At 51.4% G+C, this 17,049-nt stretch overlaps 1 protein-coding gene across 2 annotated transcripts in view; it reads left to right on the top strand.

The window, feature by feature from the left end:
* The window catches only part of SMARCB1 (SWI/SNF related, matrix associated, actin dependent regulator of chromatin, subfamily b, member 1), a 33,260-nt gene that overhangs the window by 15,592 nt on the left and 619 nt on the right, over positions 1-17,049 (top strand). For both annotated transcript variants that reach the window (XM_023646759.2, XM_023646758.2), the window contains exons 6-8: positions 3,253-3,419; positions 9,814-10,004; positions 16,816-16,947. In XM_023646759.2, coding sequence (XP_023502527.1) covers positions 3,253-3,419; positions 9,814-10,004; positions 16,816-16,947 — 490 coding nt within the window. The remainder of the gene's footprint in view (positions 1-3,252; positions 3,420-9,813; positions 10,005-16,815; positions 16,948-17,049) is intronic.

The raw sequence follows: 17,049 nt of genomic DNA, 5'->3' as shown, positions 1-17,049 counted from the left end.
TATCATAGCTTATAAAACAAACCTCAGCAAATTTAAAAGAATTGAAATCGTAGAGTGTGTGTTCTTCAACCAAAATGGACTCAAATGGTTGTAAACTAAACAACATACTTCTAAACCATAGTTCAAAGAGGAAATCTAAAGTGAAATTAAAGTAATACACATGGATCTGGATGAAAATACAGCATGTCAAAACTTGTAGGATACAGCTAAAGTAGTGCGGACAGGGTAATTTATAGCACCAATGCATATATTGGAAAAGAGGGGAAGTCTTGGATCAATACTCTAAGCTCCCACCTCAAAAACCAAGAAAAAGAAGAGCAAAATGAAACCAAAGCAAGCAGAGGACAAGACATAATAAAGAACAGAAATCAGTGAGACTGAAAACAGAAAGTAATAGAGAAAATTAATAAAATAGCTGGTACTTTGGAAAAAATCAGTAAAATTGACAAACCTCTAGAAAGACTGACAGCAAAAGAGAGAAATACAAATTACCAAATTCAGAAATGAAATAGGGGCTTATCATCACAGACCCTGCAGATTTCAAAAGGAAGAGAGTACTACGAACAACTCTACACACATACATTTGACAAGTCAGGCAAAATGGATCAATTCCTTGCAAAACTCAAGCTACCACAACTCACCCAGTATCAAATAGATAGTTTGAATTGCCCTATAACTATTAAAGGACATTGGATTCATAATTTAAAACCTCCCAAAAAGGAAATCTCCAGGCCCAGGTGGATATCGGGAGAATTCTGCTAACCATTTGAAGAAGAATTAACGCCAATTCTATGCAGTCTCTTCCAGAAAATAGAAGAGAACACACTGCCGATTTATTTTATAAAGCTAGTATTACCTAATGCCAAAGCAAATACAAAGGAAGCAAACTAGAGACCAGTATCCCTAATGATCATAGAAGCATAAATCCTTAACAAAAACAGAATTCAGCCATCTATAAAAGAATTATACACCATGATCTAAGTGGGGTTTATTCCAGGAATGCAAGGCTGGTTCAGTATTTGAAAATCAGTCAGTGTAATCCACCATATTAACAGACTGAAGAAGAAAAATCGCCTGACCGTGGCAATTGGTGCAGAAACAGCATTTAACAAAATTCAACACTCGTTCTTGATAAAAACTCTCAAAAAAATGGGAATAGAATAGAGGGAAACTTCTTCAACTTGATAGAGAACATCTATAAAATATCCTATAGCTAACATTATATTTAATGGTGAAAGGCCAAACGCTTTCTCCCTAAGGTCGGGGACAAGGCCAGGATGTCTGCTCTCACTACTCTTATTCAGCATAGTGCTGAGAGTACTAGCCAGTGCAATAAGGCAAGAAAATGAAATAAAAGACATATGGGTCAGAAAGGACGAAATAAAACTGTCTCTGTAGATGATCTGATTGTCTACATAGAAAATCTCAAGAGATCAACAACAACAAAAAAGAAACTTCTAGTATTAACCGAGTTCAGCAAGGTCATGGGATAACAAGATGAACATGCAAAAATCAGTTATATTTCTGTATACAATTAGTGAACACGTGGACACTGAAATTAAAAACATATTACCATTTTTAGTGACTCAACAAAAAAGAAATACGTAGGTGTAAATCAAACATGTACTTGTAAGTCAAACAAGGCTCGTATGGCAAAACTGCAAAACACTGATGAAAGTGATTAAAGAAGATCTAAATAAATGGACAGACATACCATGTTCATGGAGTAGAATATTCAAGATACCAGTTCACCCTAAATTGATATGCAAGTTTAATGCCATTGCTGTGAAAAATCCCAGCAAGATTTTTTGTAGATATGGACAAAATTATTCTAAAATTGATATGGAAAGGCAAAGGAACTAGAATAGCTAAAGCAATGTTGAAAAAGAAGAAGAAAGTGGGAGGAATCAGTCTCCCCCATCTCAAGCCTGCTGTGCAGTTACAGTAACCAAGCTGCATGTTAATCTACAATTATCTCAAACTAAAAAGGTTAATTTTTAAAAATGCTCTGAATAACATACTCATAGAGTGCTTAGCCTGAACACTTTAGCTTTGTGCTTTATGAGTTACTGATCATGGGCTGGCTGAGTGTTGGGGTCTGTCCTGATGGTGCTGTTAGCATGGCTGTATGGCTGCTCTCTGGCCTTCCTTCTGGGCTACTGAGGAAATGGTGGGGTCGGTTGTCTTGAGCAGACCTGGTTGTTTTTTTGAGGAAGATTAACCCTGAGCTAACGTCTGCCACCAGTCCTCCTCTTTTTGCTGAGGAAGACTGGCCCTGAGCTAACAGCCGTGCCCATCTTCCTCTGTTTTATATGTGGGACCCCTGTCACAGCATGGCTTGACAAGTGGTGCATAGATCCATACCCAGGATCCAAACTGGCGAACCCTGGGCCGCTGAAGTGGAATGTGTGAACTTAACCATGTGCCACTGGGCTGGTCCCCAGCAGACCTGGTTCTCGATGCCAGAATCACACCATGTGCTTGTGAGGGAATTCATTCTTGGCTTCCTCTTATCTGTGGCTAATCCCAGTGTGTCATGTGGTCGTATTAAATTTTGGGTTGTAAGAACAGGGCAGAAGGAGGAGAAAACGTTTGACCACATAGGATCTTGTTGTAATCTGGCCAGTTGCAGACGGTCCCTGCAAGCTCATGCCTGGTGCAGTTACCTTTCCAGGATCCCGGATTCGTACACACCTTCAAACTTGTCACCTTCTTGAGTGCATGCCCACAGAGTCAGAATCTGAGGGCAAGTCCATAAAAAGCCACAAGCAGGCTAATATTATCTTGGAGGGATTTCTGTACTAAGGAAAGTGAGGTGAGGAAGTGGTGGATGGACATGCATCTGTTCCATCCTCTGCTAGGACACTGACCTCAAAGTGGCTTATCCGGGAGGAACCTGTGTTAGTTGCCAGGGCTGCTCTAACAAAGTACTGCAGATGCATTGGCTTAAACCACAGAAATTTATTTCCTGCCAGTTTTGGAGGCTAGAAGTCTGAGATCAAGGTGTTGGCAAGTGTGGAGGAGGAGGTGTGTGTGGAATGAGGACCAGAATGAGGATGCCCATCCTGTGCTTCCTCTCCCATCCATGTCCAGGGAGAGCCACCCTTAGTTCTCCTGCCATCCTCATCTTCATCCTCATCTTTGTCCAGGAGGTTTGGCAGAGGGGAAGGGGTGGGGGGAGGCAAGGCCTGACCATGGTGAGATTAGGCCCTGTAATGAGTCAGCAATCCCTGCCCTCTCTCCTGATTTCAGAGAAGTTGATGACCCCTGAGATGTTTTCAGAAATCCTCTGTGATGACCTGGATTTGAACCCACTGACATTCGTGCCAGCCATCGCCTCTGCCATCAGGCAGCAGATCGAGTCCTACCCGACAGACAGCATCCTGGAGGACCAGTCAGACCAGCGTGTCATCATCAAGGTAGGCTGCTCCTTGCCCTATGCTGGGGCCTTCCTTGTCCTGGCCCGGGGGCGGGGGCCCGGGGGGGGGGGGGGCACAGGTCACAGCGTACTGGGGTACACTGAGGCCTTGGCAGAAATCTGTCTTTAGGGTTTGTGTTGTAGGACGGGGCTTTTGCAAAGCCGTCCTTCAAGGCAACACATGGCTCTGCTCACCCCAGAGAGGGTGTGGGCTGACTTCTCTGAGTAAGGTATCACATTCTGGGTGCATTCAGGGGGTGCTACCATGTCACTGCCAGGCATGAGCTGAGCCTGGGTGGTACAGAGGAGATAAGTCCAGCCAATAGGCAGAGCAGGGAGGCCCGCAGTAAGATGAGCACACTGCCACACTCTTCCCATGAGCTGGGCTGAGCCCAACACACCCCGCACTGTCTCAGTAAACTGCTGTAGTCCTGGGGGAAGGTGCTACCTTCCCAGCTGTGTTACAGGTGAAGAGGTGGGCACATGGAGAGGTGAGGTCACCTGCCCCAGACTCCCCAGCTTAGAAGTGGTGGAGCTGGGATATGGGCTAGGACTGCCTGCTTCAGAGCCTCCTCTGTGTGAGGTGGTGTTATCTCATTGTGGTTTTGACTTGCATTCCCTGTTGATTAGTGACTTGAATATCTTTTCATATGTTTTTTGGCCATTTGTATTTCTTCTTCTTTTTTGTTGTTTTTTTTTTTTTTTGCTGGTAAAGTTGTGCCCTGAGCTAACATCTGTTGCCTGTCGTCCTCTTTTTTATTTTTTTAAGGAAGATTAGCCCTGAGCTAACTACTGCCAGTCCTCCTCTTTTTGCTGAGGAAGCCTGGCCCTGAGCTAACATCCGTGCCCATCTTCCTCTACTTTATATGTGGGACACCTACCACAGCATGGCTTGCCAAGTGGTGCCATGTCCACACCCAGGATCCAAACCGGCGAACCCCAGGCCGCCTAGAAGCAGAATGTGTGAACTTAACCGCTGTGCCACTAGGCTGGCCCTGTCATCCTCTTTCTGCTTGAGGAAGATTCACCCTGAGCTAACGTCTGTGCCAATCTTCCTCTGTTTTGCACGTAGGACACCACCACAGCATGGCTGTCGATGAGTGGTGTAGGTCCACACCCAAGATCCGAAACCGCAAACCTGAGCCACCAAAGCAGAGCACGCCAAACTTAACCACTAGGCTACAGGGCCAGCCCTGCTGAATTTCTTCTTTAGACAAATGTCTATTCAAGTCCTTTGCCCATTTTTAAATCAGGTTTTTGTTCTCTTGTTTTGAGTTTTACGAGTTCTCTATATCTTCTGGATATCAACCCCTTATCAGATGTGTGATTTGTGAATATATTCTCCCATTCTGTGGGTTGCCTTTTTATTCTGTTGATAGTGTCCTTTGATGCATAGAACTTTTTAATTTTGGTGAAGTCCAGTTTGTCTATTTTTTCACTTGTTGCCTTTGCCTTTGGTGTCATATCCAAGAAATGATTGCCAAATCCAGTGTCATAAAGCTTTTGCCCTGTGTTTTTCTCTGAGAGTTTTAAATTTATGCCTTTGATCTATTTTAAGTTAATTTTTGTATATAGTGTGAGGTAAAGGTCCAACTTCATTCTTTTGCACGTGGATATCCTGTTTTCTGACCACCATTTGTTTAAAAGACTGTCCCTTCCACATTGAATGGTCTTGGCACCCTTGCCTAAAATTGTTTGACCATATATGTGAGGGTTTATTTCTGGGCACTGTATTCTGGGCTCTGGACTGTCTTTATCTCAGTCCTGTTTTGATTACTGTAGCTTTGTGCTAAGTTTGAAATTAGGAAATGTGAGGCTTCCAACTTTGTTCTGCTTTTTCTTTTAAAATATGTGTTCTTTTTTTTTTTTTTTTCAAGATTGGTACTTGAGCTAGCAACTGTTGCCAATCTTTTCTTTTTTTTCCTCCTGCTTTTTTCTCCCCAAATCCCCCCAGTACCTAGTTGTATATTTTAGTTGTGGGTCCTTCTAGTTGTGGCATGTGGGATGCCACCTCAGCGTGGCCTGATGAGCGGTGCCATGTCCGTGCCCAGGACCCCAACCATCAAAACCCTGGGCCGCTGCAGCGGGACATGCGAACTTAAACACTTGGCCACGGGGCCGGCCCCATGTTCTGCTTTTTCAAGATTGTTTGACTGTTCAGGGTGCCTTAGATTCCTTACGAATTTTAGGATGGATTTTTTTCTATTTCTGCAAAAAACATTATTGGAATTTTGATAGGGATTACATTAAATATGTAGATTGCTTTGCGTAGTCTTGACATTTTAAGTCTTCTAATACATGAACATAGGATGTCTTTCCATTTCTTTATGCCTTCTTTAATTTCTTTCAGCAATGTTTTGTAGTTTTCATCGTGCAAGTGTTTCACCTCCTTGGTTAAGTTAATTCCTAAGTATTTTATTCTTTTTGATGCTCTTGTAAATTGAATTGTTTGCTTAATTTCCTTTTCAGGTTGTTCATTGTTAGCATATAGAAATGCAGCTGATTTGTGTGTTGACTTTGCGTCCTGCTACTTTGCTGAATTTATTAGTTCTAATAGTTTTTTGGTGTAATTTTTAAGGGTTTCCTCCATATAAGATCATATCATCTGTGAACAGAGATAACTTCACTTCCTTTTCAATTTGGATGTCTTTTATTCTTTTTCTTGCCTAATTGGTCTGGGTATAAATTCCAATATGATAGTGAATAGAAGAGGCAAGAGCAGGCATCCTTGTCTAGTTCCTGATCTTGGAGGGAAAGCTTTCAGTCTTTAACCACTGAGTATGATATTTGCTGTGGGTTTTTCATATGTGGATTTTGTTATGTTGAAGTAGTTTCTTTTTATTCCTAGTTTGTTGAGTGTTTTTATTATGAAGGAGTGTTGAATTTTGCCAAATGTTTTTTCCGCATCAGTTGAGACAATCATGTGGCATTTGTCCTTTGTTCTGTTAATGAGTATTACATTGATCAATCTTCGTATTGAACCATCCTTGTATTGTGGGAATAGATCCCACTTGGTGGTGGCGTATAATCCTTTTAGTCTGCTGCTGGATTCTGTTTGCTAGTATTCTGTTGAGGATTTTTGCATCACTGTTCATAAGGAATATTGATCTATAGTTTTCCTTCCTTGTAGTATCCGGCTTTGGTATGAGGGCAGCAAGTTACGAAGACTCTCTCGTCTTCAGTTTTTTGGCAGAATTCGGTAGAGACTGGTGTTAGCTCTTTAAACGTTTGGTGTAGTTCACTAGTGACGCCGTCAGGTCCAGGACTTTTCTTTGTCAGGAGGTTTTTGATTACTGATTTAATCTCCTTACTAGTTAATTACTTTTGAGAGGAATATTAATTTGTTTTTCTTAACCCATTTCAGTTTCACATTATGGCCAACCAGCAGGAAGAGCGCATGACTGAGAAAGAAGGGGGACGTCGTGGGAGAGAAAGGGGGGGTGTGAGGCACAGCAGTGGGAGCCTCGCTTCTGTCCCCATGCTCAGTCTGTTGCCTCTTGAGGATGACCTGAGGACTCTGCTCTGTGCTGCATCTTTGTGCTGTAACCGTGGTGGGGACGTGGCCTTATGGTGTTAGCCAGACCCAACCACATGGTACCAAATGGCTGGGGTCAGCTACAGGCAGGGTCCTCATGAGTCTAACCAGCTGGCTTCCCTGACATTTTTTTCAGAACCGAGTGCCATTTTTTTATTACTCCTATGGTGCATGTGGGCCATACAGAAAACTGTCAGGCAGTTGAGAATGTGCCTGGGGCTGCCTCCTGCTCCCCTGACCGGAGGCTTTCTTGGTGACTGGATAGCTGTCAGCCGTGGGGCCCCTTCAGGCCCTCCAACCCACCTGTAATCCCCACCTGTGGGATGGCGTTGGCTGTGGGCTGTTGGGAGACTGTCTCCGGGTTGGGTTTCCTCCCTGGCTTGATGACATGAGAGCTTGCCGGTGCTGGGGTCAGACACAGCTGATCAGGGACCTCCTGCTGTCGGACACTGCTGCGTGTATCAGGCCAGAGGCCTCGTGGGCACTGTGACCTAGTGTCTCATCTTGTAAGTGAGGAAACTGAAGCTCACACCTAGGGTTTCCTTCGAGTAACTGGGACTCAAGAAGAGCTGGGTGCTTCTGTGAGGATGTTCTTTGGCTCCTGGGACATGGCAGAGGACAGGAATCTTTGGAGCAGTGGCATCTGAGGTGTAGCTCTCTCCTCACAAAGCAGTGGCTTAGCTTAGAGCTGCCACTTACAGATCTTCTCAGTGACGCTGGGACCAAAGCCCAGGCCTGGCCACCTTTCCCAGGGCATGTGGCCTGGGTTGGCTCCGCTCAGGTCCAGGGTTGGGGCTCAGTGCTGCTGCAGGTTGAGCCATCAGATGCTGCAGGGCCAGCCACGCCCTTTCTGGGGAGTGAAAAGGCACACAGGGTGAAGCAGGTCGAGGCTGGAGACACAGACGGGAGCCTGGCCCTGCGCAGGCTTGCCTGGGGCTCCTGGCCCTGCCTCTTCTGTGTGAGCCCACCCTTTGTGAGTCTGGCTGTCCGTCACCACCCCGCCCTGCCACTGCCAGACAGCTCCCTCCACCAGGGGTCTGAGCGGCAGCCAGAGTGTCTCTCCTCTGCTCAAAATACCCTGCAGGCTTTCCAGACCCTTCTGTGGAAACCAGAGCCCTTACGACAGCCTCAGGCCCTAGTCTGCTGGGGACCTTGCCCTGAGGGAGCCACATGGCCTGCTTTCTAGGCTCATTCAGTTCTTCCTAAACTGTCACCTCCCCTGGGAGCCCTTCCTGGGCCTCCTGTCCCTTCTCTCTCTACTCTTCCCCTCTTTTTCCTCCTCAGCACTTGGCACCATCTGATATACTATGCATCCACGTGTACACCTTGGTTAGATCTATGTCTCTCTCCTCACTGGGTGTCAACCCGTGAAGTCGGCTTTTTGTCTGTTTTACCCACCATTGTATCTCCTGTGCCTCCCCTTGGTAGGTGTGTAATCTCTATTTCTTCATAAATTAAAGCATTAGTGACCACTTGGCAGGGGACAGGCAACCTGTCTGCACGGTGCCCCCTGGTGGCCGAGAGGACTGATGGTGTGGCACCCTGAGCAGGACTTGCTGGGTGTGAGCCGCCACACCAGCTGGTCCTCTTGGATGTGTTTCTGGGCTGCCTGCTGCTTCACATGCTGTCGGGTTCCAGCGTGTGGACGTGGTTCACTGGGCATCTGGTGCCTCTTAGGGGAAGGGGCAGCTCTTCCGAGTCCATTCCGCATGCCTATCATGGTTAGCCAGGGTGGGCATAGCGTGGAGATGGGAAGGGCTGGGGGCTTGGCTGCAGGACAGGAACGTGGTGCGCAGGGCTTTGGGAATGGAGGCAGGGTGGGGTCCCGCGTTTCGCCCTGTGTGGGCTGGGCCCTGAGCAGTTGTTGCCTGCCCTGAGCCTCATCTTAGAAGCCTAGCTGAGCACCCAGGGACAGTGGCATGAGTGGGCAGCTGCACTGTGGCCTGCTCACCTGACAGAGGACTGGATGGCAGTGGGAGGAGTCCTGTGGACACAAAGCCCAGTGAACACAGCTGAACCCTGAATTGTCCTTCCTGCGACTCAGTGATTGATACCCAGTGTCAGAGTGGGCACAGCTAGCTAGCTCATCGGGGCGATGCGAAGTCAGGGTGGTGGTCCCGGGGCAAGTGTAGGTGGGGAGCTCCTGGGGTACCTGCTGTGTTCTGTCTTGGTCTGGGTGCTGTATACACAGGGCCTGGACCCTCTCCAGCTGCAAGTTGCATGTCAGCAGGGTGTCTGCTAGAGAGTGTGGTGGGAGGAGCTGGCCATGGGCCCTTGCTCCCCTCAGGCTTTTCCTGCACCTTATGGGCTTAAAAGCGGAGTGTCAACCTGTGAGCACACCTAGCAAGATGATTTCAGAGCTGGGCACACTCCATAAAGACACGGAGGAAGGGGGTAGGCTTTGGCTCAGGCGAGTGCTCAGGGGCAGTGTCTAAGGAGTGACCCTGGAGCTGAGCCCTCCCTGACCTGTGTAGTCGCGTGGTAAAGATCAAGACCAGCAGGGATAAAGGGCAGAAAAGAGTGTGCTGGCCAGTGAGGGGAGCAAGGAGGATGGGAATAGGGGTGAGGTGCGACTCAGTGCCCTGGGGCCACTTCAGGGTCTTCCCTTGAGGCAACTGTAGGGGACCCCGAACCAGAGCCCTTCTTGGCCACCCTGGGAAGTTTGTGGGGTCAGCCCTGTGCTGTGGGATGAGGAACCTCGGCGAGAAGGGCAAGGACAGCCCTGGTCCTCAGTGGGTAGGTCATGGGCTGGGTCCAGCCCAGCCTGGCAGTTCCAGAGCGTGCTGTCCCACCTCCCTGGGCCCCTGGCTTGGGGGCAGTGCTGACTGTCCTAACTTGTATTCTTTGGTTCTGGCTCCAGCTGAACATCCACGTGGGAAACATCTCCCTGGTGGACCAGTTCGAGTGGGACATGTCAGAGAAGGAGAACTCACCGGAGAAGTTTGCCCTGAAGCTGTGCTCAGAGCTGGGGCTGGGCGGGGAGTTCGTCACCACCATTGCGTACAGCATTCGGGGACAGCTGAGCTGGCATCAGAAGACCTACGCCTTCAGGTAGGATCATGGACGAGTCCGTCCCTCATTCTTCTGCAAACCTGCTCTGGGGAAGAGACTTCTCCCTGTGTGTTGATGCCTTTGGGGCTTTCTGGAACCTCCCAGTATGGTCTGGTCGGTGGCCTCCGCCAGCTCTGTGGCCATTGGTTGGCTTACCCCTCCCGCCTCGTGTGCGTCACTGCTGGGCTCCCCGTGCCCCATCACAGTAGGAGTGGGGCTGAGGAGGCTCTGTATCTGTCCCCTCCATCCTCCACCTACCCTGACTGCCTGGGCCATGCTCTGCTGCCAGCAGCCCCTCCGCAGCCCTCATGCCCCTCTGTGCTCTCTCTGCACTCTTGGCCTAACTGTCCCTCTGTCAGGGTCACCCACCGCAGGCTTCTTCATCCAATGAACTTGCATTCAGTCTCAAACAAGGGCGACTCCATCTAGCCCTCTCCGGCTTGAGAGAGTCAGGGAGTCCTCCAGCAGCTTCTTTTTACTGTCGCATCTCGCCGTTGTTCAGAGACGAGTTGGTGAGCACCCATGCTGGCCGGAGCCTGGATGCATGGCATGGAAGATGCAGCCACATTCAGACTGCCTGCAAAGGCGGCAGTGTAGACAGAACATTCTGCTCCAATGTCCTCTGTGCTGGGGTGGGGGATGGCCCGCGGGACAGGGACTCCTCGAGAGACAGACGTGGCCTTCTTGTTGGTGGTAGCCCTGCAGTGCAAAGCGTGGGCCTGGCCAGGGTAGAACTCTTGAGCATTGACTGAGCGTGGAGCTCACGGACGTGTCAGGACTGCTCGTCATATCCAGCCCTGTCCCCAAAGCTCCCTTTCTGTGTTGGGATGCTGTGTGGTGGGGGTGGTGCCGCGTATCCCGGCATCAAAACAGGATGTTAGGATTTATTCTGCTCATCAAACTGTCATCGTCCACATTTGGCAGGCATTATTTAGGGACTGCAGCTTAAAATGTTACATGAGGAGCAAGTATGAAGGTGTTTTTGTGAAGACGTGACAGTTAATGGAGCTCATGAGTGTGTTTGTGTCTCAGCTGGTTCTCCCAGAAATCCCAAGAGACAGCTTTCTTATGGCTTCCTGTAAATCTGAGCAAGAGAGAAGGAATGGCTGTGCACCCACAGGGCACGTGGTTCTGGGCCTGGGAAACCGCTGTGCCCCCGGGGGAGGTCTTGTGCTGTCTGTGCTTCAGGCATCTCGGCTGAGACAGTGCATCCAGCACCTCCTCTGACCCTCCAGGTGGTCCTGCTTCACAGATGGGGTCCGGGCCCAGGTGGGAGGTCTTGGTGAGCCGGGGAGGTGGCGTCTGGCCCACGTCTCCGCTTCCTGTGGGAGGGCTGCTCGTGGTGCAGTGTGTGTCTGTCCACTCTGCCCTGGAGCCAAGGCCAGTGGGCCTGAGACCAGTCTCTCACTTCCCAGAGTTGATGCTGAGGTCCTGGGAGGCGGTGACATGGTAAAGGGCCTGGAAATGACATCAGTGCAGAGTACCTTATTCCCCAGATGCCAGTGGCATCAGAACCCACCTGATGACTGGCACGTGCAGGGCTGGGGCGGAGGGGTGTTGTGCTGCTCCCAGCAGCGGGACCCTGAGTGTGTCAACACATCTGGCAGCATCCCTTCTGTTCTGACCCCCAGGTGACCTGAGCCCTCTGCCTAAAGCCCTTGTTAAGCTTCGGGCTGTCAGCAGTGCGCCAAGTAGCTCCAGAGCAGGCGTCCCTCGGGAGCCTGTGGTGGTGACAGGTCAGGACTTACAGAGGACTTACAGCCCTCCCTTATCTAGCAGACAGTTAACCAATTCCAGTTGTGTGGACAGGCAGCGTTTCTAGTGCTGCGCGTGCAGGTTTCAGATCCTGGGGATTGAGGGCACGGCTGCCCTGCTGGGGACCAGGGGGAAGACACGTCCCCTCCGCAGCAGCCTGGGGCAGCCAGGCAGGAGGGGCGCGGCCTGCCTGGGGGTCTGGGAGGGCCTCTTTTGGTATCAGGAGGGCTGCTTGCGTTTCTCCAGCTCACCAGGCCTCGTGAACTCCACGCTGGGCCTGGCCTGCTCTGTCTGCTCTGTCTTGTCTGGGCAGTGGGAAGCTCTGGAGAGGGCTGGCAAGGACAGGAAGGGGAGCTTTGGGTCAGAGCCTGGCTCGTCACAGGCTTCATCATCCAGGGGACAGACTGTGGCCTGCTGTGGCAAGCAAGGGGACTGGAACTTGTGTCTCTTGACCCCAATCTGCGTTCTCCTCGCTGCCCCCCTGTTTCCCTCAGGAGCTTCCCCCAGGGAGGCAAGCGTCAGCCCTTCCCTGCTCTCCGGGCCTCTGCCTGCCCTCGGGCCCTGCCTGGGGGAGGGAGAGTGGGCTCCTGCGTCCCCAGTGGGTCCTCACTTGGCCCATGGAGAGCCAGACCAGGACTTTCCCAGCCTGGTCTCTGCTACGCACAAGGCTTGGCAACTGCTGAGTCACATGACTCCTTTAAAAGGTCTTTAAATTCTGGGCCTCTATCACTCCATGTTGGAAAGAAACGCTCTGACTTCTGGGAGCCAGTCCTGTCCGTCTCCCGCCAGAGTGAGCCCTGTCTGGCTGCGGTGCCCTCCTCAACAATGTGACACTGAGTTGTGTTCCCAGTGGAGCTGGGCAAGCTGCTGGGCACAGGACGTGGTATGCAGGGGCAAGATGCCCACAAGTCAGAGACCAGGCTGCAGTGCTGGGGGCAGGGCAGGCCTGAGGGGAGCAGAGCTGTAGGTGAGCCACGGGACACAGGCGTGTGGCACATGGGTGGGGGCCCTCAGCTCCTAGAGAACAGGGCTGAACCAGAGTGACATGTAAATGTCCTGGAGCCAGTGGAATAGGGACAGAGAGAAAGTGAATGACAGAAGGGAGACAGGGCTCTATCGGCGGGTGGGGCACGGGGCGGAGCAGAGCGTGCGAGGGTGTCAGACATTGACCGAGATGTGTGAGCAGCCACCTGGGAGGAAAGTTATATCCAGCAGAGTTACTGGCACCTCCTCTGGGCCAGATCTGTGCCCTGGGCTGGGGACACAGAGAAGAAATAGTGTCTTGCCTAGCAGAGGAGATTTGTGTGCATGGCCACCAAAGTCACCAGAGCCTGCAGGCCTGGGGAGGAGGGCATGGAACCTGGGGTGAGGTGGCCAGGGCAGGATGCTGGCTAGGAGGAAGTCGGGGACAGGCAAAGGGTCAGAGAACCTCGGCCTGATGGGGGACAGAGAGACATTGTCACTGGCACAGCATGAGGGTTGGGAGACACCAGGGTCCCTTAGGACCGCTTGACCATGAACCACAGAGGTTACTCCTAGAGCTCTGCCCACCTGCCCTGGCCTGATGGTGGCATTTGCTTTGCCTGTTTTTGTAACAGCTTTACTGAGAGACAATTCATAGACCATACGGTTCCCCCATCTAGATTGTGCAGTTCAGTGGGTTCTAGTGTATCGCAGAGTTGTGCAAGCACCACAGTCAGTCTGAGAACGTACTCATCACCCCAGAAGGAAGGCCACACTCTAGCAGTCACTCCCCACTGCACCCAGTATTGCAGCCCTGGGCAATCACTCATCTACTTTCTGTCTATAGATGTGCTTGTCCTGTGTACTTAGTATGAGTAGGATCATATAATATAGGGTCTTTTGTGTCTGGCACAATGTTTTCAGGGTTCATCCGTGTAGTAGCCTGTATCAGAACTTCATTCCTTTTTCTGGCTGAATAATACTCCAGCATATAGATACACTGTATCTTATTTATCCACTCATCAGTTGATGGACATTTGGGTTGTTTCCACTTTTTGGCTATTTCAAATAGTGTTGCTATGAACATTCCTGTACAAGTGTTTGTTTGAACACCTATTATCAGTTCTCTGGGTGTATACCCAGGAGTGGGATTGCTGGGTGATGTTGGAACTAGGTCCAGCATTTTGAGGAACTGCCAGACTGCTTTCCAGCGGAGCTGCATCTTTACCTTCCCACCAGCAGAGCGAGGCTTCCGGTCTCTCCGCATCCTCGCCAACCCTTGTTATCTGATGTTTGGTTCTAGCCATCCTGGTGGGGGTGGAGCGGCACCTCGTGGTGGTTTTGATTTGCATTTCCCTAATTACTAATGATACTGACCATCTTTTCATGTGCTGTTGGTCATTTGTATGTCTTCTTTGGAAAAAGGGCTTTGTTTTTTAATTGGATTATTTGTCTTTATTATTGTAAAGAGTTGTAAGAGTTCTTTATATATTCTAGATACAAGTCCCTTATCAGATAAATGATTGGCAAATATTTTCTCCCATTTTGTGGGTTGTCTTTTCACTTTCATGACAGTGTTCTTTGAAGCACAAAAGTTTTAAATTTTGATAAAGTCCAATTTATCTATTTTTTCTTTTCTTGCTTGTGCTTTTAGAGTCATACCTAAGAAACCATTGCCTAATCCACGGTCTTGTTGTGCCAGCGCCATTTGTTGGAAAGACTGCTCATTCCCCATTGAGTGCACTTGGCACCCTAGTTGAAAGTCAGTCTTGAACAGGAGGGTGACGTCGCACTTTGCCTCCCCCCTCCCCCAGTTGAGAGGCCGTTCCCCACTCCGTTCTCTCATTTGTACAGTGGGCATACTGATGCTTCTCAGCTGGCCTCTTGAGTCACCTGAGGTCATAAAAGTGAGACCACATTGAAAATGAACCTTAAGATATTGTCTGAGTATCAGGGCAGGTCCCTCTGTCACCTCAGACATGGCCCTCCCTCACCTGGGCTCAGGGTCATCACCTGGACACTGCAGTGCCATAGGAATGGCGTTCCAGGCGGCCTTGAAGTCCATGAATCAGAAGCCCCTTGGAGGGACGGGAGGCAGGGTGGCTCTCTTCCCGCATGTCCCCCCAAACCCGAGTCTGGCCTGCTGGCTCCAGGCCCATGCTTCTGTGCTTGGTTCCAGGAGTTCTTATTTTAGAATAAATGCACTGGAGTGGAATCTTCCCAGAGCAAGGGGAGGTAAACAAAGGGGCCTCCGGGACCCACTCATCGGCTCTTGTTTAAATTAGGACAAGAACATGTTTTGCTCCCCTCGGTGCGGCCTTGGCGCCTTTCATGTCTGCCCCCTGAGGACGTAGGCTGGGAGCCCTTGAGGTGAGGAATGATGTTTGGGTCTGTGGCTGGGCGGTTCCTGGATTGCCAAACCACCGCGCTGGCTGCAGAACAGCTGTTAGGAGCTGATGAGGAGGGGTTGGCCCCTGTGTACCACTCGCTGGGGACTGGTGCTGCCCTGTCACTGGCGTCTGAGTCACCACCATGGTCTCAGGCTCCCGGGCCTCATGGGTGAGAACCGCAAGGGCCAGACTTTAGCAGCAAGAGGTGAGCCCTGCTTCTGCGGGGAGCCGGGGACAGCTCAGGGCTGTGTCCTGTGTGCTCACTGTGCCTGAGACCCTGGGCCAGGAGAGCAGCACAGTGGAGGCTTGAACTGGCACTTGGCCGTGATTTACTGGTTGGCAATGAGAGGAGCAGGGGGTCAGGCAAGGGTTCTCGCTCCTCCCCAGCTGATCACTCCTGCGACCTTGGGCCAGGCTACAGGGTGGCTGTGTGACAAGGCCGATAGCCCCAGGAAGCTGCTCACTGGATGTGTGTTGGCTGCTTTAATAACAGTCATCCTCTGAAAATCCCTCCTAGCAATAATGTCCCTGTCTTCCAGAGGAGGTGTGCAAACCAAGGCTGACCACCAGGGGCTGTCCTCTTCTCTTCCATCATCTGCCAGCGTCTCTGGGCCCTCCCCATCTCACTGGCCTGCACTTGCAGCCCCACACTCACAGCTGTGTGGGCTTCAGGCTGCAGGGGCAGACTCCTGACAGAGCTGCGGGAGAGCTGGGCAGGCCTTCTGGGCACTGAGCCTCAGGAGAGAGGCACAGGCTGCCGGCTGGAGCGGGGAGCAAAGGGCCTGGGAGGCCGGCGTGGGGACAGCAGGAAGGGGTGGGAGAGGATCATGGTTAAAGCCGCATTCCGAGGGGTGCCTGCCAGGCTGGGGGTTTGGGGGTCAGCCCTGCAGGTGGGGGGCACAGGGGCCTCTTGGCAGCAAGAGGATGTGCAGGTAGCCCCCGGGGTAGTCACTGAAGGACCCCAGGGTGCAGTGGTTGAGGATGAGGGTTCCAGGGCCCAGTTCTGTGCCCTAAGCAAAGAGCCCAGCCTCTTTGGGGCTTAGTTTGGCCCTAGCAAAGTGGCTGAGGGCCAAGTGTATGGAACCTTCAGGAGCAGCTGCCCAGCGGCCCTCAGTAAGTGTCCAGGCCACCCTCCCCCAGGCACACATTCCCTGGAGAGGACTCTCGGGTGGACCCTCCTTTTGGTCTCTTTTCACCTCCATCTGTTTCCTGATTGGTGGGTCCTGGCCCTGGACACCAAGCAGGACAGACAGCCCTCCCCTCCCTCCAGGTCCAGTGGTAATGGCTGGCCCAGCGACACTGTCCTGTCATGGAAGCCACCCCCACATGGTGGCTTCCTTCTCCTCTGCAGTCTCACAGACCCAGAGGTGCTGAGGCGGCAGCAAAGGGCCTATTGAGAGTCTGCTTGAAGAGAAGCCCGGGGTCATGGGGGCAGCAGTTGTTGCCAGGAGAGGTCCTGGCGGCTCTGCCTTGAGCTTCAGGTGGCAGGAGCGTCCCCGGCCTTCCCTCTCAGTGCTGCTCTGAGGATCTGGGCACGGAAATGGGCCCCAGGCAGGAGGAAGCAGGACAGCCCGGGGCCTTCCCGCCATGCCCTGACCCCACTGTTCCTTCTGCTGGGGGCGGGGTGATGGCAGACTGGTTTCTGAGGGCCGCTCCGGCTGCTGCCCTGTGAACCAGCAGGTCCTCGTCTCTCCGCCCCACAGTGAGAACCCCCTGCCCACGGTGGAGATTGCCATCCGGAACACAGGCGATGCTGACCAGTGGTGTCCGCTGCTGGAGACCCTGACAGACGCCGAGATGGAAAAGAAGATCCGGGACCAGGACAGGAACACAAGGTACCCCCTCCAGGCCCCTGCAGCTGGCTCTGCCCCCAGGCACTATCTTCCAGGCAGGGGTGGGACCTTCGCCTTTCCCTGCTGACCTGGTGACCGGGAAGG

Source organism: Equus caballus, chromosome 8 (assembly GCF_041296265.1).
Source record: "Equus caballus isolate H_3958 breed thoroughbred chromosome 8, TB-T2T, whole genome shotgun sequence".
NCBI classification, from domain to species: Eukaryota; Metazoa; Chordata; class Mammalia; order Perissodactyla; family Equidae; genus Equus; species Equus caballus.
The sequence above is the reverse complement of the archived record's forward strand: the minus strand, read 5'-3'. Positions and strand labels throughout refer to the sequence as shown.